The 23,451-nt window shown below is 48.5% G+C and overlaps 1 protein-coding gene across 3 annotated transcripts in view; it reads left to right on the top strand.

The window, feature by feature from the left end:
* map7d1a (MAP7 domain containing 1a) overlaps positions 1 to 23,451 on the top strand; it is a 202,510-nt gene that overhangs the window by 73,248 nt on the left and 105,811 nt on the right. For all 3 annotated transcript variants that reach the window (XM_070899240.1, XM_070899239.1, XM_070899241.1), the window contains one exon: positions 14,765 to 14,929. In XM_070899240.1, the coding sequence (XP_070755341.1) occupies positions 14,765 to 14,929 (165 nt within the window). The remainder of the gene's footprint in view (positions 1 to 14,764; positions 14,930 to 23,451) is intronic.

Here is a 23,451-nt window from a genome sequence, read left to right as displayed (position 1 = left end):
TCCTCCTGTGGTTGGGGGGGGTGGAGGGGGTCAGAGCTGGATCCTGTGGTTTGGTGGGGGGGAGGGGTGGGGATGGGTGTGTGGAGCTGGATCCTGTGGTTTGGGGGGGGGTGTGGTATGTGGAGCTGGATCCTCCTGTGATTGGGGGGGGGGAGGGGGTCGGAGCTGGATCCTGTGGTTTGGGGGGGGAGGGGGTCGGAGCTGGATCCTGTGGTTGGGGGGGGGGGGAGGGGTGTGGATGGGTGTGTGGAGCTGGATCCTGTGGTTTAGGGGGGGAGGGGTGGGGAGGGGTGTGTGGAGCTGGATCCTGTGGTTTGGGTGGGGGGGGTGGTATGTGGAGCTGGATCCTCCTGTGATTGGGGGGGGAGGGGGTCGGAGCTGGATCCTGTGGTTTGGGGGGGGAGGGGTGGGGATGGATGTGTGGAGCTGGATCCTGTGGTTTGGGGGGGGAGGGGTGGGGAGGGGTGTATGGAGCTGGATCCTCCTGTGATTGGGGGGGAGGGGTTCAGAGCTGGATCCTGTGGTTTGGGGGGGGAGGGGTGGGGATGGGTGTGTAAGCTGGATCCTGTGGTTTGCGGGGGGGCGGTGGTATGTGGAGCTGGATCCTCCTGTGATTGGGGGGGGGGGAGGGGGTCAGAGCTGGATCCTGTGGTTTGGGGGGGGAGGGGTGGGGAGGGGTGTGTGGAGCTGGATCCTCCTGTGATTGGGGGGGGGAGGGGGTCAGAGCTGGATCCTGTGGTTTGGGGGGGGAGGGGTGGGGATGGGTGTGTGGAGCTGGATCCTGTGGTTTGCGGGGGGTGGGGGGGGCGGTGGTATGTGGAGCTGGATCCTCCTGTGGTTGGCGGAGTGAGGTGGGTAGCGGTGTTTAACTGACTGCAGCTTCCCTTACACTGGCCTCCCTCCCAGTGTTAGGCTTGTGCACCTGCTGTGCCATTTGCTCGGTGACGGCCAGGAATGCGGGCTTGGCGTTCCTGCCCGAAGGGTATCGACCGGCCGGAGATGTCTGTGATTAGGACACCTGTCACTCACCGAGCGGCCTGCCCTGCCCTTCAGGGGGTTTGGCGGGACAGTACGACCTCCCGACAGCTGCTTGTGTGCTGGGGCAGGGCTGTGGAGCCGAGGTGGTGGGGCTGCGTGCACGAGTAGTGTTATGTGAGGTTAACTGCTGGGCTCTGGCTCAAGTTCTCTCTGTGAGCGAGCACTGAATCGTGGTTTACCAGTTGCACGGCCAGCTGGCTTGTGAGCTTTGTGTAAAGCACAAGCTGTCTCCTGCAATGTGCTGACAGCGTGCAGTGCACTGAATAGACTCGGAAGGGGGAGGAGGGGAATACATTTACAAAACGATCAGAAACCACAACACCAAAGCTAGCGTCAGGCCTGCGGGTTTTCTTGTTGGCCAGTAGAAGAAAGCAGAACTTGCATTCATGTAGCGCCTCTCAGGATCTCCGGACTGCCTTTACACCAGTGAATTACTACTTGAAGTGCAGTCACTTTTGTAATGTAGGAAACGTGGCAGCCTGTCTACACATAGCAAGCTCGCACGAACAGCAATGGGCTTGATGACCAGATAAGCTGTTTTGAGTGATGTTGGTTGAGCGATAAAGATTGGCTGGGATATCAGGGAAAATTTACCTGCTCTTCTTCAAAGCAGTGATCTTTTACGTGCACCTGAGAGAGCAGACGGGGCCTCGGTTTAGCATCTCATCTGAAAGACGGCACCTCCGATAGTGCAGTGCTCCTTCAGCACTGCACTGGAGTGTCAGCTTAGATTTTGTGCTCAAGTCCCTCGAGTGGGACTTGAACCCACAACCTTCTGACTCCAAAGTCAGCACTGCCCACTGAGCCAAGGCTGGCACTAACAATCTTAACAGCTGCCAAGTGGAGATTTCCTAGCATGCTGTTCCAGGATCTCGGGCTGCCCGACAGCTCCCCGACAGAGTCTGGAGCTTTTTTTTAAAGAAAGTTGTCACACACTGAGAGATGGTATTTATCACAGGATTTGGGACCGAGATGAGGAGAAACGTTTTCACTCAGAGGGTGGTGAACCTGTGGAATTCTCTACCACAGGAGGCTGTGGAGGCCAAATCACTGAATATATTTAAGAGGGAGATAGATCGATTTCTAGAAACAAAAGACATGAAGGGGTTTGGGAAAAGAGCGGGAATATGGTGCTGAGATAGAGGATCAGCCATGATCATATTGAATGGCGGTGCAGGCTCAAAGGGCTGAATGGCCTACTACTGCTCCTATTTTCTATGTTTCTATGATCGCATTCACCACACTGAGTACTGGGTATTGACAGAAATGATGTGGCACAATCTATACATCAAAAGCCAGGGTTCATAGAGTGATACATAACAACATAAGAAATAGGAGCAGGAGTAGGCCGTTCGGCCCTTCAAACCTGCTCCGCCATTCAGTAGGATCATGGCTGATCTTCTACCTCAACTCCACTTTCCTGCATATCCCTTGGTTCCTTTAGTATCCAAAAATCTACCGATCTCTGTCTTGAATATACTCAGCGACTATATGCATAGTCCTCTGGGGTAGAGAATTCCAAAGAGACAGTACGGAAGGAGGCCATTCAGCCCTTTGTAACTTTACCGGCTCTTTGACAGAACTATCCAATTAGTCCCACTCTCCTACTCTTTCCCCATTGCCCTGCTAATTTTTCCTTTTCAAGTATTTATCCAATTTCTTTTGAAAGTTATTATTGAATCTAATTCCAGATCATCATAACTCGCGGTGTAAAAAAAAAAGTTCTCATCTCCCATCTAGTTCTTTTGCCAATAATCGTAAATCTGTGTCCCGTGGTTACCGACCCTCCTGCCAGTAGAAATAGTTTCTCCCTATTGACTCGATCAAAACCCCGCATAATTGCTACATTGGCCCGGAATCTGCAGTCAGCGGCAAAGTAAAGGCGGTCGTTTGCCACTGGCCCCAAAGTAAGCTTCGCGTAAAGATCTTGCAATTACGTGTCGAGAATTTGGGGGATTCCGACACGGAGTTGAAATCAACGGAAGTTAATGGGGAATCCCTAGCGCGAGCTGTTGTGGCATCAACACGCTGTCTAAACAGCCAAACACAATGCAGAATTCTCACAGACAGCGAACCAGGAAGTGGATAAGCTCCTAAAATTCAAACTTCTAAAAGATGTTCGAGAGAGCGAGCAAAAGAAAGATTGGGGCTCTCACACGAGGGAAAGGCAAACCTGAAACAAAGATGGACAAACTTAAAAAAAAATTAATTCTTTTTTAAAAGTTTCTTAACAATGTAAATTTTTATTTAAATGGATAAATTTGATACTGCACAAAATTAAAATGAGTTTTTTAGGCCATAAACTTTGTTTAGCAGTCAATACGTTGTTAAAACCTCAGTTACACCTAATTCCTTTGGGTCTAACTTTTAGAGGGGTATTTAACAACATAACTACTGCGGAAGAGCCAAAGCTTTTGTCAATTTCCATGATTTGCGAGATTTGACGGATTGCCGGCTGTGTCTGTGTGAGGCGGGGGGGGGGGGGAGGCAGGGGGAGCAGTCGGGGGGCATAGCGCAGTGTGTGGAGGAGCTGTGAATGACAGACCGCAGCTTCAGCATTTCCGCACTCGGCTGCGCTTGCACTAAATCTTGAAGTTGTGGTCAGTTTCAGCGGTGAAATGAAAGCGAAAGCTGCCAGTTTGCCATCATCAGGGCTGCAAATTCCAGGCCATTATAGAGAAAGGGTGTCAGATTTCCAGGCCAGTGTTACTGTAAACAGAGAATACCCATGGCTAATGGTGCGACACCACGGGCCATAAACTTCTGTCAAAATAGCGGTGAGGCTAATGGCATGGCCATTATTTAAGTGTAAGTGGTACCGCAGCTTCAGGCAAGGGGCAGATCCGTGGTTAAATGCGGAAATCCAAAACTTGCTGTCGGAGATGCGCTGCTCGGCTGATGGTTTTGCAAAAACGGCATCTTGCTGCCAGCCTCACTATTGAAATGTATCGAGTGGTGTGAGGTTGCTGCATTGTGTGGTAGGTATAAACTAAACTTGCCACCACAAGTTAAGTTCATTTCAGTCTAAGTACCCTTTTAACGATGTGATCATTGTTAATTATTGCAGTCAACCTCTCTGCCACTGAAAATTAACTATTACAAGAGTGGAGACTCATTCCTGCAGATTTTACTGGTTGGAGATTTTAAAAATGACAAATTAATTTTTTTGTTACTTTTTAGTTTTCCTTTCCGTCTCTTTTCCCACTCCCTCTCTTAATCCAATCTTTCTCTCTATTTCTCCTTCTATGCCGGATTTGGCATTGAATTCACCCATTCTAATTCACACTCCCTTCTTAGCCCTTGAGCTGTTAATTTCACACTCCTTCACTCTGATTGGTTAAGGAGGTACACGGTTGCTTACCCTGTTCAGTGAGGCCCCACATGTCCCGATATTCTCGCTGCACCGTTATCGGCTCGCTCTCTCAACAGCGTGCCACACAGAGAATGGAACAACCTAAACGGGCAAGGGTAAGTCTAACTAATGGAAGGCGCCATTAAATTCCCTGCCACAGCAAATTATGGCCCTATATATTTGCATAATTTATAAATGATCCTGAATGAATTCAGAAGAATGAGAGGTGATCTTATCGAAACGTATAAGATTATGAGGGGGCTCGACAAGGTGGCTGCAGAGAGGATGTTGCCATTGATGGGAGGAGACTAGAACTAGAGGGCACGATCTTAGAATAAGGGGCTGCCCATTTAAAACAGAGATGAGGGGAAATTTCTTCTCTCAGAAGGTTGTAAATCTGTGAAATTCGCTGCCTCAGAATAAATTTAAGACAGAAATAGACAGTTTCTTAAAGGATAAGGGGTTATGGGGAGCAGGTGGGGAAGTGGAGCTGAGTCCATGATCAGATTAGCCATGATCTTATTGAATGGCGGAGCAGGCTCGAGGGCCCGTGTGGCCTACTTGTGTTGCTATTTCTTATGTTCTTATGTCCTTATGAGAGCAATAAGATCCCAACGACCAATCAGATCAACAAGCTGTAGAATTATCAGAACATTTCCATTGAGTATACAAGCAAACATGGAAACATAGAAAATAGGTGCAGGAGTAGGCCATTCGGCCCTTCGAGTCTGCACCACCATTCAATATGATCATGGCTGATCATGCAACTTCAGTATCCCATTCCTGCTTGGTCCCTTTAGCTGTAAGGGCTACATCTAACTCCCTTTTGAATATATCTAATGAACTGGCCTCAACAACTTTCTGTGGTAGAGAATTCCACAGGTTCACAATTCTCTGAGTGAAGAAGTTGCTCCTTATCTCAGTCCTAAATGGCTTACCTCTTATCCTTAGACTGTGACCCCTGGTTCTGGACTTCCCCAACATCGGGAACATTCTTCCTGCATCTAACCTGTCCAATCCCATCAGAATTTTATATGTTTCTATGAGATCCCCTCTCATTCTTCTAAATTCCAGTGAATACAAGCCTAGTCGATCCAGTCTTTCTTCATATGTCAGTCCTGCCATCCCGGGAATCAGTCTGATGAACCTTTGCTGCACTCCCTCAATAGCAAGAATGTCCTTCCTCAGATTAGGAGACTAAAATTGCACACAATACTCAAGGTGTGGTCTCACCAAGGCCCTGTACAACTGCGGTAAGAACTCCTTGCTCCTATACTCAAATACCCTCGCTATGAAGGCCAATATGCCATTTGCTTTCTTTACTGCCTGCTGTATCTGCATGCCAACCTTCAATGACTGATATACCATGACACCCAGATCTCGTTGCACCTACCCTTTCACTAATCTGTCACCATTCAGATAATAATCTGTCTTCCTGTTTTTGACACCAAAGTGGATAACCTCACATTTATCTACATTATACTGCATCTGCCATGCATTTGCCCACTCACCTAACCTGTCCAAGTCCCCCTGCAGCCTCCTAGCATCCTCCTCGCAGCTCACACTGCCATCTAGCTTAGTGTCATCTGCAAACTTGGAGATATTACATTCAATTCCTTCGTCTAAATCATTAATGTATATTGTAAATAGCTGGGGTCCCAGCACTGAACCCTGCGGCACCCCACTAGGCACTGCCTGCCATTCTGAAAAGGACCCGTTTATTCCCACTCTTTGCTTCCTGTCTGCCAACGAGTTCTCTATCTATGTCAGTACATTACCCCCAATACCATGTGCTTTAATTTTGCACACCAATCTCTTGTGTGGGACCTTGTCAAAAGCTTTTTGAAAGTCTAGATACACCACACCCACTGGCTCCCCCTTGTCCACTCTACTAGTTACATCCTCAAAAAATTCTAGAAGATTTGTCAAGCATGATTTCCCTTTCATAAATCCATGCTGACTTGGACCGATCCTGACAATGCTTTCCAAATGCACTGCCTTACATCTTTTATAATTGATTCCAACATTTTCCCCATCACCGATGTTAGGCTAACCGGTCTATAATTCCACGTTTTCTCTCTCCTTTTTAAAAAAGTCGTGTTACATTAGCTACCCTCCAGTCCATAGGAACTGATCCAGAGTCGATAGACTGTTGGAAAATGACCACCAATGCATCCACTATTTCTAGGGCCACTTCCTTAATTACTCTGGGATACAGACTATCAGGCCCTAGGGATTTATCGGCCTTCACTCCCTTCAGTTTCCCTGAAGAACTTTAAAGATGTAATTGAAAAACATCTTGAAACTGAAAATATAATAAAGAGTAGTCTGCATGGACTCAAGTCACCAACAGTCGTGCTAAATAGATTGTTATAAAGCGAATGACACAGTCAATCCTTTTATCTCCATTTATATGTGCAGCATATTCTGTTCCTGGTGAAAGTGTGTCTGCATCATAGTGCCTGTAATAGGCTGAAAGTCATTTTCATTTAGGAACATAGGAGCAGGAGCAGGCCATTCAGCCCCTCAAGCCTGTTGCACCATTCAATAAGATCATGGCTGATCTCAACTCCACTTACCCACTTTGACTCCATATCCCTTGATACCCAAAACTAATCACAATGTGTTTGTTCTCTGGCAAGGAAACTGGTGATGGGCTGCCTGCTTTCTTCGTAACAATTAATTGTATAACTGAGTTATACTTCTGAGAGAATTAAGATTCAATCACACAGTGTGTGATTGGAATGATTTTGTTCCCTGATGCCAGCCCGCAGTTTGCCATGCTGGGCATTTGAATCCATGGGCTCTGTCCACAACTACGCAATATTTATTTAACATTTTCTAAGTAAAGAATTGGCTTTAAAATCTCACACTGTATCTAATGTACTGTTCAGTGCTGGTCTGCTTTTCTGATGGATGCGAAAGAAATTGAGTTTTAAACAAAAGCACATTGTGTGGGAGTGATTGACTACTGACGTTAACAGTACAGGAGCTGGTTTCCTGGGGCGAGAATAGACCCTGTGATTCTTGGGATTTGTCAGGACTGTGGACACAGGATGTTATTTAAAGCTTCATGCAAGGAGGGACGAGTGCAGATTTCGAGGCTGTGTCGAACTGAATAGACTATAATTGGACGATGTAACTATTTGTACTACGTTTTATTTGCGCATGCGTCTGTCAATCTCCGCCCCCACCCCCGGCCCCGAATCATTCTCTCCAAGTGGTGCCGAGAAGCAGGACCTGAGGCCTGAGATTGCTGACCTGATCTCAGCAGGAGGCTGAGACGCCCGCAGGGGGGGAGGGGGGGCCGAGTGAGGCGGTGCGGGGGGCCAAGAGCAGCACTGGGCAGAGAAGTGGCAGGGGGCCGAGAGGAGGGAGGGAGAGGGAGAGAGAGACTGGGGGAGAGGGAGAGAAAGGGGCTGGGGGAAGAGAGAGAGAGAGAGAGGCTGGGGGCGAGAGAGAGAGGTTGGCATGCAGGTACAGCAGGCGGTTAAGAAAGCAAATGGCATGTTGGCCTTCATAGCGAGGGGATTTGAGTACAGGGGCAGAGAGGTGTTACTACAGTTGTACAGGGCCTTGGTGAGGCCACACCTGGAGTATTGTGTTCAGTTTTGGTCTCCGAACTTGAGGTAGGACATTCTTGCTATTGAGGGAGTGCAGCGAAGGTTCACCAGACTGATTCCCGGGATGGCGGGACTGACATATTAAGAAAGACTGGATCAACTGGGCTTGTATTCACTGGAGTTCAGAAGAATGAGAGGGGATCTCATAGAAACGTTTAAAATTCTGACGGGTTTGGACAGGTTAGATGCAGGAAGAATGTTCCCAGTGTTGGGGAAGTCCAAAACCAGGTATCACAGTCCAAGGATAAGGGGGAAGCCATTTAGGACCGAGATGAGGAGAAACCTCTTCACCCAGAGAGTGGTGAACCTGTGGAATTCTCTACCACAGAAAGTTGTTGAGGCCAATTCATTAAATATATTCAAAAAGGAGTTAGATGTAGTCCTTACTACTAGGGGGATCAAGGGGTATGGCGAGAAAGCAGGAATGGGGTACTGAAGTTGCATGTTCAGCCATGAACTCATTGAATGGCGGTGCAGGCTCGAAGGGCCGAATGGCCTACTCCTGCACCTATTTTCTATGTTTCTATGAGAGAGAGAGACTGGGGGAGGAGAGAGACTGGGGTGGGGTGGGGGGGGGGGGGGGCGGGGAGAGACTTGGGGGGGGAGGGGGAAGAGACATGGGTCGGGGGTGGGGGAGGGGGAGAGACACAGGTGGGGGGGGGGGGGATTGGAGGGGAGAAAGGGAACTCAGGGAAGACGGATCACATTCTTCCAACCCCCTACAAGGGACATCGTTGGCGTGGATGAAATCCAGAAGTCACGACACTGTCACTATTCACCATACCCAATAAACCTGTTAACAATCCGTACACAATGCCCCATCTATGGTGGGGTGAGATGGGGGAAGGATGCATTTGCGCTGGGCTAAGGCACTTCGGCTGGGAAAGGATGCACTTGCGCAGGGGTAAGGCACTTTGGCTGGGGAAGGATGCATTTGTGCTGGGTTAAAGCACTTCGGCTGGGGGAGGCATGCACGGAATTGGGTAAATGACTTTGTCTGGCCCTTGCTGTCTTCTGGGGAGCTCTGTCCTCTGCCGCTTCAGGAAGTCAAAGTGGATCGAGTTACAATTTGCAAAGTCAGTGAGCCCTTGGGATGGGCGGTTTCAGTTAAACATTCCAATGAAACTTCAGGGTGTGGCTTAATCTCCAAGGGGACCAATCATAGACAACGGGTGGAGCATGGCAGCCATTTTGGCAGTACGAATAAGTGTGTCCATAATTGGGGCCTGCAGACAGGCCTCGGAGTGAATTAGGGAGAGAGGCAGAGTAGCTTCACTGTGAATTGGCACCAGTCCAGTCACCTTATTGCAGAGAGACTGTATAAATCAGAACTGAAGGCAGGCTCCAAATGTGATCCAATGCCCTTGAAATAAGACAGAGTGAGTCAGTGAGGCCCTCTGAGACAGACATCACTGTGTACTGGGATGAGAGACGAGTCAGTGGGACATATAGAAATGTATTTCATTCTGGACACCACAATATAATCACAACAGTATATTATTGTCAATGTTATAAGGTTCAATTTACTCACATTTCGTAATCTGGTCACCTTTTCAACACTGCTCCACATTAAAGGGGCATTGTCTTCACGATCTGAATGGGGAAAAGATTGATGTGATTACTTCATTTAAAAAATAAATCATTTTCAGGGTCTGGGTGTCGCTGGCAAGGCCAGCATCTACTGCTCATTCCTGGGAAGTTGGCGGTGAGCCTTCTTGGACAGCAGTGCTTTTGATTCAACGGACTGGCTTGCTAAGATCACCTCAGGGGGTAGTTAAGAGTTAACCATGTTGGTGTGGGACTGGAGTCACATATAGGTCAGATTTGTCATTGTCCTATGAGGAGAGATTGAACAGACTAGGCCTATATTCTCAAGAGTTAGAAGAATGAGAGGTGATCTCATTGAAACATTCTTACAGGGCTTGACAGGGTAGATGCAGGGAGGATGTTTCCCCTGGCTGGGGAGTCCAGAATCAGGGGTCACAGTCTCAGAATAAGGAGTCGGCCATTTAGGACTGAGGTGAGGAGAAATTACTTCACTCAAAGAGTGGTGAATCTTTGGAATTCTCTACCCCAGAGGGCTGAGGAGGATCAGTCTTTGAGTATATTCAAGATCGAGATCACTAGAATTTTGAATATTAAGGGAATCAAGGGATATGGAGATAGTGCAGGAAAGTGGAGTTGAGGCAGTAGATCAGCCAGGATCTTATTGACTGGCGGAGCAGGCTCGAGGGGCCCAATGGCCGACTCCTGCTCCTATTTCTTATGTTCTTATTTTGTAAAGACGGCAGGTTTCCTTCCCTAAAGGACAGTCGTGAACCAGTTGTGTTCTTACAACAATCGGACAGCTTCATGGTAACGTTTTCTGGTACCAGTTTTTTGTACTCTGCACCATGTCAAATAATGTATGGTTCGCTAACATTCACTGCCCAGATTCACAATGCAGAATAGCGCTTTAGCACAAGGTAAACAATGTGGGCTGGCAATAAGGCTGGAACTATTGCTGAGTTTTAATCTAAAGGAAGCAGTGTTATTCATGAGCGCTTTATTAAAGAACAGGGGGTTGGATGTTAGGCTTTTGTGTTTTCGGGGCAAAAACGGAGGCGAGACGGGAAAGTTGTCGGTCGGGAATAGTTTGCGCTTTAGCAAGGAATTTTCGGCATCTGGGCCGTGTGTCAGGGGGCGCAGTGTGAAGGGAGGCGTTGTACACTTTGAGGCGCAAAAATGGGAAGCTCATGAACTAAAGTGCCAGGCTGTGAGCGCTCCGAGAGAGACCTGATTGGGGGGGGGGGGGCGGGGGAGGCACCTTAAAGAAAACACACACACATTCCCAAAACATTGGCCATGTCACCACAACATAAATCGCTATAAAATGAAAAGAACAAAGACTCGCACTTACTGTTACAGCACTTTACCGTCCTCACCGACGCCGGCATGGTTGGACCGCTCTGGTTTCCCAGGCCGTCACTGCGAGGCGCGATTCCAGGCGTACGGGTCGGGTTCGAGTCGAAACTCGGGCGGTGTTGCAGCGAGGGGCTTTGCACACCCGGTGCAGCTCTTCCTGGTGGTGCTGCTCAGCGCTGCCGCAAAGCCCGACCCGAGGATCGCGATTGGACGCAGGAGACCTCGCCGTCCCAGTTAACGGCGCTCCGGAACGAGACCCAGAGCGCAAAGGACCGGAAAATTCAGCCCGGGGAGTCTCACTGTTTGTGGCGCCTGGCTGTGTGCAAAATGGCTGCCACATATTCTAACAGTGACCGCAAAAGCACTTCAAAAGCTCTGTGAAGTGCTTCGGGACATTCTGAGGTTGTGAAAGATGCAATATTAATGCAAGTTCTTTCTTCATTCTTTACCCTTTCCATTGGGTCGGGTAGAAGCCGCAGTAGTGGGGTTCAAGAAGATCTATGATCACCAAGAGCAAGCAACCTTCGATGTAATCCTAACGGTTCTTTAAGGTTGCGGGAGATAGGTTAATGGGCATGCATGGCTGGCATGTGTGGTACAGTTAGGGAAGCCTAACTGAATGTATTTCAGGAGGTTTCATCACATGACCTCCTGCCACCAACCGCCCCGCCCCCACACACCCGCCATTGGTCACCTGACATGCCCATCCACGTGACGCACCGCCTTCCCCCACCAATGGGAAAGTGAACCGACTCTTCATTACCCAATTGGATGATGTGTGACTGCCGGTCAAACTGCCTTTTACCCAATCTTCAAACGAATCTGTTTCTGACTGTTCCTCTGACTGTCCCATGAAGTCGAGCTTTTTTTGATTTACCCACAGCTCCAGCCTCGTGCTCCAGCCTCCTGCTCCAAACTGCTCCTCTGACTGAGGCCCTGTGGGAAGGAGGGCAGTCAGAGTATGTTTGAGTTTGTGTGTATGTATTGGCACATGCGGCAGAGCAGGTCTCCAGTCTTCTTGGATCCCCTTGCCACTGGACCAAGACCTTGCTCCGTCAAGCCCGTGTGGTGGCTGGTGTGCAACGGCCACCCCACGTTAAAAGAATTCATCCACAGGCATCTTCCACCATTTAAACTGAGTTCGTCAGTCACCTGAGAACTCATTTTAGTGTGGAAGCAAGTCATCCTCGACCCCGAGGGACTGCCTATGATGATGATGAATGCCCCGATGTTTTTTCTGCTGATTTTCTCGCAGCAGTTCCCTGGCGATTAAACGTTATTTGCTGACGACCCCAGGGCAATCCTGGAGCGTTGGCAGGCCGAGGTACAGTGGGTGATATTGGAGGGAATGGACTTGTCTCGGCCGGTGTGTTGCGGGCCGTAGAAAGGCTGTGTAGCTGCCGGATTCGCCACTTCAACGAACGTCCTGTCAGCTGCCGATTGCCGCACGTGTTTTCCTGGCTGCAACTCGCCTTCGTCCATTACTTCCTCCTCTTCCTGATCCGAGTCCAGGAGTGTTGCAGGAAGCCCCATGCTGAACACTTTGCTTGTTACCAGCAGACAGCAAGACTGTTGTCGGATAAGCAGTGTCTGGGACAAAAAAAAGGCTTGCAAGGCAATAAATCACGGCTGAGCAACTGCAGTACTGAAAATGCAGATCAAGCTATCGAATAATGTCGGGGGGGGGGGGGGGAGGGAGAAAATCAAAGGTCACAAACCAGTCGAACAGCCCTTTAAGAAACCAGCTGCAAAAAGTGAGACTAACGAATGCCTGTTTTATAGGCATCTGCAGCCCTAATGAAAGAAAGAAAGAAAAAATGTATATAACTGCCTCAGGACATCCCAATGTATTTTACAGCCAATGAAGTACTTTTGAAGTCACTGTTGTAATGTAGGAAGCGCGCCAACCAATTTGTGCACAGCAAGCTCCCACAAATGGCAGTGAGATAATGACCAGATAATCTGTTTTGGCGATGTTGTTTAAGGGACAAGTATTAGCCAGGACACTGGGGATAACTCCCAGCTCTTCTTCGATTAGTGCCATGCCCACCTGATAGGGAAGACGGGACCTCGTATTAATATCTCATCTGAAAGACAGCTCCTCTGACAGTGCAGCACTCCCTCAGTACTGCACTGGAGTGTTAGCCTAAAATTGAATGTAATGAAAGAAAACCTGATCTTTCACAAGAGGTTAATATAATGTTGGAAAGATGATTGAAGTGCTGGACTGACCATATTCCGTGATCTGCTGAGCAACCAAATGATCTGGGGCCTCTTCTGCTGAATCAGGCCTGCATAGAAAGTGCTGTGTGGACCAAGTTCGAGGAATTGGGAAGTGGTTTGGTATATTGGTGTTTGGATCAAGACGGTGTTTATCTATTTTAATATTAATTAGTACTGAGATAGACAGATTTTTGAGCGATAAGAGAGTAAAGGGTTATGGGGAGCGTGCAGGGAAGTGGAGCTGAGTCCATGATCAGATCAGCCATGATCTTATTGAATGGCGGAGCAGGCTCGAGGGGCCAGGTGGCCTACTCCTGCTCCTATTTCTTATGTTCTTATTTGGTGCTCAAGTGTTTGGAGTGGGACTTCTGACTCCGAGGCGAGAGTGCCACCCACTGAGCTAAGGCTGGCACTTCAACGGGGAAACATTCAACAAGTTTGGCGTGGAACCGATATACATGAATTTGCATCAAATAGGTGGTTTAATTTGCATTGGTAGCAAAGCCCCCTGAAATGAGCTTACAAAACCCATAGCAAGTTGATCCCACTCACCGGATCCAATGACGGGCACTCCCAGAATGCACAAGTGCACCATCGCTGAAGTGAGCCTTTTATTTTAGAAACACTACTATATCCTCTGAACTTACCTCGCTCTCCTCCTAAACTCCACTATCCAGCCTCCAATCTCTCCCTCCTCCCTTCCTCACTGTGTATTGAGATCGAACCTCGTCGCACCATCTCCTCCTTTCCCAGGACCTCAAAACTGGGGATTGCATGCTTCCCTCAGACTATCCTCCCCTCTCACAATCTCCAGCTCCATAAAACCCAAACTTGCTGCTACCTATTCAATGTTTCTAGATTGACCCAGGAGTCGCTCATTTTTTTCAACCTCGATGATAACCTGCACTATGGACCTTGGCCCCTACACCTCGGTCTGGTCGGGGGAATAGGAGCAGAACTCTCACAAGGGCCTGGGATAAGGTGGCTGAGGGCCATGGCTGTCGAGTAATAAGATAGTAATGTTGTGGTTGTGTGCACTGACTGGAAGGAGATTGGCTGTATACAGCGGGGTTGAAGGGGATTGGCTGTATACAGCGGGGATGGGGATTGGCTGTATACAGCAGGGATGAAGGGGATTGGATGAAAACAGCGGGGATGGGGATTGGCTGTATACAAAGAGGATGGGGATTGGCTGTATACAGTGGGGATGAAAGGGATTGGCTGTATACAGCGGGGATGGGGATTGGCTGTATACAAAGAGGATGGGGATTGGCTGTATACAGTGGGGATGAAAGGGATTGGCTGTATACAGCGGGGATGGGGATTGGCTGTATACAGCGGGGATGAAGGGAATTGGCTGTATACAGCGGGGATGGGGATTGGCTGTATACAGCGGGGATGAAAGGGATTGGCTGTATACAGCGGGGATGGGGATTGGCTGTATACAGCAGGGATGAAGGGGATTGGCTGTATACAGCGGGGATGGGGATTGGCTGTATACAATGAGGTTGTGGGTGTTGAGTATACACAGTGGGGATAAGGGGAGGGTTGTCTGTGTACAGTGACTGGAACCAATACTGGTGAATATTGAAAGCTAATGTAAATGTTACTTTACACCCCTTAGCTACTGACATTAAGATTGAAGCAGAGAAGAGTCTAGCCAAGGAAGAGGAAGCAGAGAAGGGTCCAGCCAAGGAGGAGGAAGCAACAAAGAGCTCAGCCAAGGAGGAGCCACGTCCGACCCCCTCCAGATCTACCGCTGTGGGCAAAAGCCCTCGGACAAAGCAAGGTATGCGATCCAGCACTGGCCTGCTGCCTGGAACGGAGTGAGTCACTTGGCTTCGATCAGCACACAGATTTAAATTGGTGTGTTTTAACCATAGTCAATCTGCTGTCACTTTCACCTGGAAACAAGCCTTTCATTGGTTGTTCTTGGGGGGGAGGGCCTATTCCTGGGCTCGAAAGTGCTTCTGATGGAAGGATTGTGCCAATTGGCATGGAGTTCTGACAAAGTGCTATTTAGAGAAGGGATTTAAAGAGGGATTAAAAAAAATAGGAACTCATTTTTGCCATCCACGAAAAGAGGCCGAGCTCCTGCTCCTGTGACTTCTTCCATTGGTTTCAGTTTACAGATGTGTGCCTGAGTCTGTGCATCTGGCGGGTTGATGATAGTGATGGTAACTGCTAATAGGAACATAGGAAATAGGAGCAGAAGTCGGCCATTCGGCCCCTCGAGCCTGCTGGACTCAGCTCCACTTCCCTGCCCACTCCCCATAACCCTTCACTCCCTTATCTCTCAAAAATCTGTCATCTCCACCTTAAATATATTCAATGACCCAGCTTCCACAGCTCACTGGGGTAGAGAATTCCACAGATTTGTGACCCTCAAAAGAATTAATTCCTCCTCATCTCAGTTCTAAATGGGAGATCCCTTATTCATAAACTATGCCTTCTAGTTCTAGATTCCCTCATGAGTGGAAACATCTTCTCTGCATCTGCCTTGTCGAGCCCCCTCATTATCTTATATGTTTCAATAAGATCCCCTCTTATTCTTCTAAACTCCAATGAGTATAGGCCTAATCTACTCAACCTTTCTTCATAAATCAACCCCCTCATCTCAGGAATCAACCAAGTGAACCTTCCTTGAACTCCAATGCAAGTATATCCTTCTTTAAATAAGGAGACCAAAACTGGACGCAGTACTCCAGGTGGGGTCTCACCAATACCCTGTACAGTTGTAGCAGGACTTATCTGCTTTTATACTCTATCCCCCTTGCAATAAAGGCCAACATTCCATTTGCCTTCCTGATTACTTGCTGTACCTGCAGACTAACTTTTCGTGTTTCATGCACAAGGACCCCCAGGTCCCTCTGTATTGCAGCATTTTGTAATGTCTCTCCATTTAAATAATAATTTGTTTTTTTATTTTTCCTGCCAAAGTGGATAACCTCACACTTTCCCTCATTATACTCCATCTGCCAAATTTTTGCCACTCACTTAGCCTGTCTATATCCCTTTGCAGATTTTTTGTGTCCTCCTCACAACTTGCTTTCCCACCCATCTTTGTATCATCAGCAAACTTGGCTACATTACACTGGGTCTCTTCATCCAAGTCATTTAATATAGATTGTAAATAGTTGAGGCCCCAGCACCTATCCCTGTGGCACACCACTAGTCACTGTTTGCCTACCAGAAAATGAACCATTTATCCCGACTCTTTGTTTTCTGTTAGTTAGCCAATCCTTTATCCATGCTAATATATTATCCCCAATCCCGTGCGTTTTTATTTTATGCAGTAACCTCTTATGTGCCACCTTATCGAATGCCTTTTGGAAATCAAAATACACCACATCCACTGGTTCCCCTTTATCCATTCTGCTCGTTACATCTTCAAAGAATTCCAGCAAATTTGTCAAACATGATTTCCCTTTCATAAAACCATGCTGACTCTGCTTGACTGTATTATGTTTTTCCAAATGTCCTGCTACTGCTTCCTTAATAATGGACTCCAGCATTTTCCCAACGACAGATGTTAGGCAAACTGGTCTATAGTTTCCTGCTTTCTGTCTGCCTCCTTTTTTAAATTGGGGCGTTACATTTGCAGTTTTCCAATCCGCTGGACCTTCCCAGAATTCAAGGAACTTTAGTAGATTACAACCAATTACAACTAATGGCCGTCCTAACCTGTTGCCAGGGCAACTGAAATCTGCAATCTCCTTGTGACTCCTGGACTTGAGACACTCCAGCAAGTTCATCGCAAGGCTCTGATGGGTGTTAGCCTGCTGCACTTTATATCATTTTCCCTTGGTTACCATATAGTTATAACCACGCAGTCAATGTTTACAGGGACAGCAGTGGAGATCCCCTTGTATTGCATGAAATCCCTGGCAGGCTGGCTGGTTTTCCACTTGCTGCTGTTGATAATTGAACCTAGGAGGCTACTCCCTGAGCTGGAGCCCGGAATTCATCATCGAATAACTTCATTAACGCTACGCTGAGTGTTGTCTGGAGAGCAGTTTGTGGAGGGTTGCAGGTCGCTGGATTGCCTGTCTGGAGGTCAGGGGTTGAATCCTGGTGTTGATTGACACTCGTACTTGGGACGCATGGAGTCTCTTGTCCAACTTTGGTTGGGTTCAGAGGAGGCAATTAACTGAGGAGGGAGGAACTGTGGGAGTTCCCATAGCCCAGGCTGCTGGCTCTATGATGGGAGGAAGGGCACTGTGGATATAGGGAACTGTGAGGGTTGTTTTGGAGAAGCAGTTGGAAGAATTGTGAGCTGATCATTTTAAATTGTAGTCCAAGGAGACTGCTCCCTGTCTCTCACTGTGGCACATTTCTTTCCATGTCTTTCTCCTTTTTCTCTCTGTCCCTCCCTGGAGAATGATTGTGTGTGTGTGTGCCTCTCTCGATCTGTCCCAGTCTGTATTTGTGTGTGTGTGTGTGTGCGCCTCTCTCGATCTTTCCCAGTCTGTATTTGTGTGTGTGTGTGTGTGTGCCTCTCTCGATCTTTTCCAGTCTGTATTTGTGTGTGTGTGTGTGTGTGTGTGTGTGCGCCTCTATCTGTCCCAGTCTGTATTTGTGTGTGTGTGTGTGTACACCTCTCTATCTGTCCCAGTCTGTATTTGTGTGTATGTGTGTGTGTACCTCTATCTGTCCCAGTCTGTATTTGTGTGTGTGTGTGTGCGTGTGTGTGTATACCTCTATCTGTCCCAGTCTGTGTCTGTGTGTGTGCGTTTGTGTCTGTGTGTGTGTATGTGTCTGTCTGTGTGTGTGTGTGTTTGTCTTTCTCCCAATGTCCTCTCTGTCTCTCCTAGTCTGCCTCCATGTCTCGGTCTATATGTTCCTGTTCTGATCCTCCAATTGCCTCTCCCATTCTGCCCCTGCACTTGGCCTCTGCCTCTCACCCAGGTTAAATGCTCTGGTGTTCCTCTCTAACTACATCGTGCTGAGTCCGGGATGCAGTCGTTCATTTTGAAATTCAGATTGATAAATAGCTCAATGACTATTCACGTGACTGTCAGATAGTTCATTGAAGATGCAGTTTATTAAGACTCGGTTGTTCTGTCCTTTGTACAATTCTTCCTTTAACCGCAAAGCCCTTGTGTTCTATTTGTAAAAACAAAATGAAACAAAGCTGCATTATTAGCTGTGTAAACAGGAGCTTAGTGTAAGCTTCAATTTTCATTGACAACAAAACATTGTATAATTGTGCTTTACATCACAGAGTGTTTATCTTGATGCCTTGTTTACCACCATTTTAGATATTGCCCTGTCACAGGAACGAGGCAAGTAACTAGACTAGTCATTCCAAGTGTTAACGTTAAATGAGCAACAAAGTCTGACCCATACTCCAGACAGGGTGTGCTGAAAGGGTTAATTTATCCACCTCCACCCTCCACAAACTCCAACTCCCCTGAAAATCCACCTCGTAATCCCCATCCCTCCCTCCCCCTCCCCATCCCTCCTCATCCCCATCCCTCCCTCCCCCTCTCCATCACCCCCTCCCCCTCCCCATCACCCCCCCACCATCCCTCCCTCCCCATCACCCTCTCCCCATCTCCCCCCTCCCCATCACCCCCTCCCCCTCCCCACCACTCCTTCCCCATCACCCCCTATCGCACATCCCTCCCTCCTCATCGCCCATCATCCCCGCATTGACCATAACTCCCTGCTCACTGATCTTCACTGACTCCTTGCCCCAACACATCAATTCCTTGTTCTCATCTACAAATCCCTCCACCTCTCCACAACACAGCTTCTGTAGCCTTCTCCAGCTTTACATCTGCCTTGTCCCCTCCCTCCCTCCATCTTGCCCTTCCTCCCTCCCTACTCCCCTTCCTTTCTCTCTTCTCTTCCCTTAAAAATATTTTCCAAACCTGTTTCTTTGACTAAATGTTCGGTTACATCCTTAACCTCTTCCTTCCTGGCTTGCTGTCCACTTTTCCTTATGCCTATTTGTGAAGTGCATTATAAATACAAACAGTAGTAATAGCTTGTAGTAGTAACAGGGCTCACACGAGTAATAGCAATAGTTATTGTAGTTATAGTGGTAGCTATAATAATAACTAGTAACTGTGATGGCAGATGTCACAGTGGTAGTAATGACGGTAGCAGTAGTAATATTGGTAGCAATATTTGCTGCCTGACCTGCACCCCCCATAGCTGCTGCCTAGTAAGCATCAGTATGGTCAGGAGAGGAGATAGCACTGGGTAAAGAAGGACACTGTGGGCAGTGGGTGGGGGCGGGGGGAGGTGAGGGGGGCGGGGGAAAGAATTTATTTTAAAGATTATTTACTGATTGATGAGTGGATTCTGAAATGAACCTTTCACTGTATTCCCTGTTAAAATATTTCTTGCCCCCAGTTAAGGTCTGTCTCTTTAACGTAGATAAAGGAGCTTGTCAGTGGGATAGTGAGAGCTGCATCAGGGTGCCAAAGGCTGCTTCGCAGGAACGCTGGGAGGGAGGATCTAGTGACGCTTTCAGGGGTGTGTAACTGCACAGATAGTCCTTAGTCCAGTGCTGAGGGAGTGCTGCACTGTCGAAGGTGCCGTCTTTTGGATGAGACATTAAACCGAGGCCCTGTCTGCTCTCCCAGGTGGACGTAAAAGATCCCATGGCACTATTTCGAACAAGAGCAGGGGAGTTTCCTACATTACAGCAGCGACGACACTCCAAAAGTACTTCATTGGCTGTAAAGCGCTTTGAGACGTCTGCTGGTCATGAAAGGCGCTATATAAATGCAGGCCTTTCTTTCTTAGAAGCTGGAGAGCTGCCTGGCTTTCTAGCCTCATAAAACAGCAGGTTTTACGCCCCTCAGTCAATGAGTGGGATTTTGGAGGCCTACATGGGGGCGAGGGGCCTTGTGGGTAGTTGCCGTGCCGATATGCTGTCAGCTGACCGGCTGCTTGTCGGCCACACCCGCGACAGGCCTGTGGCCTTCCTGGGCACTGGGGCAGAGTGAAGGAGCTCGGTACTGAATGAGTTAACTCTGGGGCTGGGCCCGGGGCACTGGGGCGGAGTGAAGGAACTCGGTACTGAATGAGTTAACTCTGGAGCTGGTCTCGGGGCACCAAGCAGAGTGAAGGAGCTCGGTACTGAATGAGTTAACTCCAGGGCTAGGCTTGGGACACTGGGGCAGAGTGAAGGAGCTCGGTACTGAATGAGTTAACTCCAGGGCTAGGCTTGGGACACTGGGGCAGAGTGAAGGAGCTCGGTATTGAATGAGTTAACTCTGGGGCTGGGCTCGGGACACTGGGGCGGAGTGAAGGAGCTCGGTATTGAATGAGTTAACTCCGGGGCTGGGCTCGGGACACCGGGGCAGAGTGAAGGAGCTCGGAACTGACTGAGTTAATTCTGGGGCTGGTCTCGAGGCACCAAGCAGAGTGAAAGAGCTCAGTATTGAATGAGTTAACTCCGGGGCTGGGCTCGGGACACCGGGGCAGAGTGAAGGAGCTCAGTATGGAATGAGTTAACTCTGGGGCTGGGCTCGGGGCACTGGGGCAGAGTGAAGGAGCTCAGTATGGAATGAGTTAACTCCGGGGCTGGGCTCGGGACACCGGGGCAGAGTGAAGGAGCTCAGTATGGAATGAGTTAACTCTGGGGCTGGGCTCGGGACACTGGGGCGGAGTGAAGGAGCTCGGTACTGAATGAGTTAACTCTGGGGTTGGTCTCGGGGCACCAAGCAGAGTGAAGGAGCTCGGTATGGAATGAGTTAACTCTGGGGCTGGGCTCTGTCACACTGCCCTGTCACCGCACTGGGCAACCACTGAAACGTCAAGTCAGCTTGCTAGATCTGGAGCCTGCTTGCCGTGCCAACTCCAGCCAATAACAAAGGATCGATGCTTTCATAATAGAACTGAGTTGCTGAGAGGCGTAAAGTGTGAAGACTCACTGAGGTGAAAACACAGGCTGAGAAGGCGGTATTCACAATCGATTCTGTGAATTCAACATCTCTGTCCCAGTGAGAACAGACTGCTGCCTCAGCCAATGAGGGACAAGGAGGGTGCTGTGCGTCTCAAGGTCATTCTGCGCCAGGGCCCAAGCCCAAGATCCTGTCTGTTGTAAAGAGGCAGTAGCCTGTTTATAACATTTGGTTTCCTTCCATTCTGTAGGCGAGGGTGCTTATGCATGGCAGGGCCTGAGGAGTTTGTACGCTCTGTGCTTTGATCATCGGTACAAAGAGTTCGTTCTTAGCCTGCTTCTGCTCAATATCTTGCATCCTCATTAATTCAGGACTACCAGCAAACCTGGAATCAGACACATTTGTCATTGGAGCATCGTTCTGTCAATGGTGCCTAACGTCATCACGTCAAATCCCAATTGGCCATCAAACCGCTCCGCCTCCTCTCCCCTCCCCCCTACACACAATCACAACAGTGTGTCTTTAGCCAAAATAAAGACAGAAAATGCAGCAAGTAAGGGAAGAACTTGCCTTTATACAGCGCTTTTAACGGGCCCAAAGCACATTAAGTACTTAAAAAAAAATGTAGTCACTGTTGTAATGTAGGAAACGTGACAGCCAATTTGTGCACAGCTAGGTCCCAAAAACAACAATGAGATAATGATTAGATAATTTAATGATTTTGGTTGCAGAATAAATATTGGCCAAGACACTGGGGATAACTCCAAATAGTGCCACGGGATCTTTTACATCCACCTGAGCGGGAAGATGGGGCCTCGGTTTAACGTTTCATCCGAAAGACGGCACCTCCAACAGTGCAGCACTCCCTCAGCACCGCACTGGAGCGTCAGCCTAGATTTATGAGCTCAAGTCTCTGGGGTGGGACTTGAACCCACAACCTTCTGACTGAAAGGCAAGAGTGCTTCCCACTGAGCCAAGGCCGACACCCAGCGAGATTGCCGGTGCTCATTGGCTCTCACAACAGCCTATGCCATGGAGATTTAGGACACAGTTTCAAGACTCCAGTCTCTGCCACGTTAATTTCTTGACTTTAACCGTGATGTCCAAGTTAGTACCATGCTCGCCTCTGAGTCAGAACGCCAGGAGCACATATTCTGGGCGGACACTCCAGTTCAGTACTGAGGGAGCGCTGCCCTGTCAGAGGTGCCATCATGGCCTGTGACTGAGATGTTAAACCGAGGCCTCAACTCACGGTTCAGATGGACATTATAGATCGCATGGCATTGTTTGAAGAAGAGCAGGACATTTTCCCGATGTCTGGCCAACGTTTCCCTTTCTGTTTCTCCCTCTCTAACTAACGATCGGAGACACCGCAGTGGTCAGAAAGAGCCAGAAGAAGTTGATCGGCGGGTGGGTTTGGACTCTTAACGTTCTCTGGCAGACAGGGTCTCTGCCTTTCCCCCCTATATCGGACTCTACTGGTCGTGCTGCATTGTGTTCCACTGCGCTCCACTTCTCATCCCAAGTACTGTGGGTTTGATTCCCGTTTTCGCCATATTGTCATGGCACAGTGCCAAGCAGTGTCACCTTTCCCATTGCCCGTCCCATTTGGCCACCCCTCCGGGTTGGGCACAGATTGGGGTATCTGGAAGGCCCTGCGGTCACCCACCCAGCCTCTGAGCTGGGATCCAGGCTGTGATATCTTTATATAGCTACTCACAGAAGCACACTCTAAAAATGGCTACTTAACAAGTGAATTAACTAACCTTTGCTCTTCCTGACCTGTACACTATTGCTGCAGACACACAATGTCCCTCAGTAACTGATGGGTGGCCCGTTTAGTTGCTTTGACAGCCCAAGTAACGTTCAGGACAGTTTGGCACACTAAAACCGCGGATTCCACAGTCGACAGCCCCACTCTTTGACTTTATCTCGCCATGGCTGCCAAAGCGGTGATGGTGCGACATGGTGGGAGTGGTCTGGGGACGTTGCCATGGCAACCACTTCCTTGCCTAAGAGTGCCGATGTGGGTATGGCCTCCGTGTGTCAAAGACATCCATATCCATAGTGTTGCTGTTCAGCAGACATCATCATCATCATAGGCAGTCCTTCGGAATCGAGGAAGACTTGCTTCCACTCTTGAAGTGCTTTCCTGAAGTGGCTGAACAGTCCAATACAAGAACCACAGATAGTCGTTGAGGGAAGGGGTGGGTGGGACAGGTTTGCCGCACGCAATGTACACTTCTGTTGGAGAAGGAGAGGCAAAGCAATCAGGATTAAACCAAGATCCTTCTAAACAGCTCCATGGTAACCAGAGGGGAAGAGAGCCTTCCATACCATAGAAGGGATCAGATAAAACAGGACTCAACAACATCTTTTAACAACATCTTTTATGTTTTCATTTTCTTGAAAACATTAGACAAAAGGTTTCATTAGAAACCCTTTCTCC

The sequence above is a fragment of the Pristiophorus japonicus genome, chromosome 14 (assembly GCF_044704955.1).
Source record: "Pristiophorus japonicus isolate sPriJap1 chromosome 14, sPriJap1.hap1, whole genome shotgun sequence".
Lineage (NCBI taxonomy): Eukaryota > Metazoa > Chordata > Chondrichthyes > Pristiophoridae > Pristiophorus > Pristiophorus japonicus.
The sequence above is the reverse complement of the archived record's forward strand: the minus strand, read 5'-3'. Positions and strand labels throughout refer to the sequence as shown.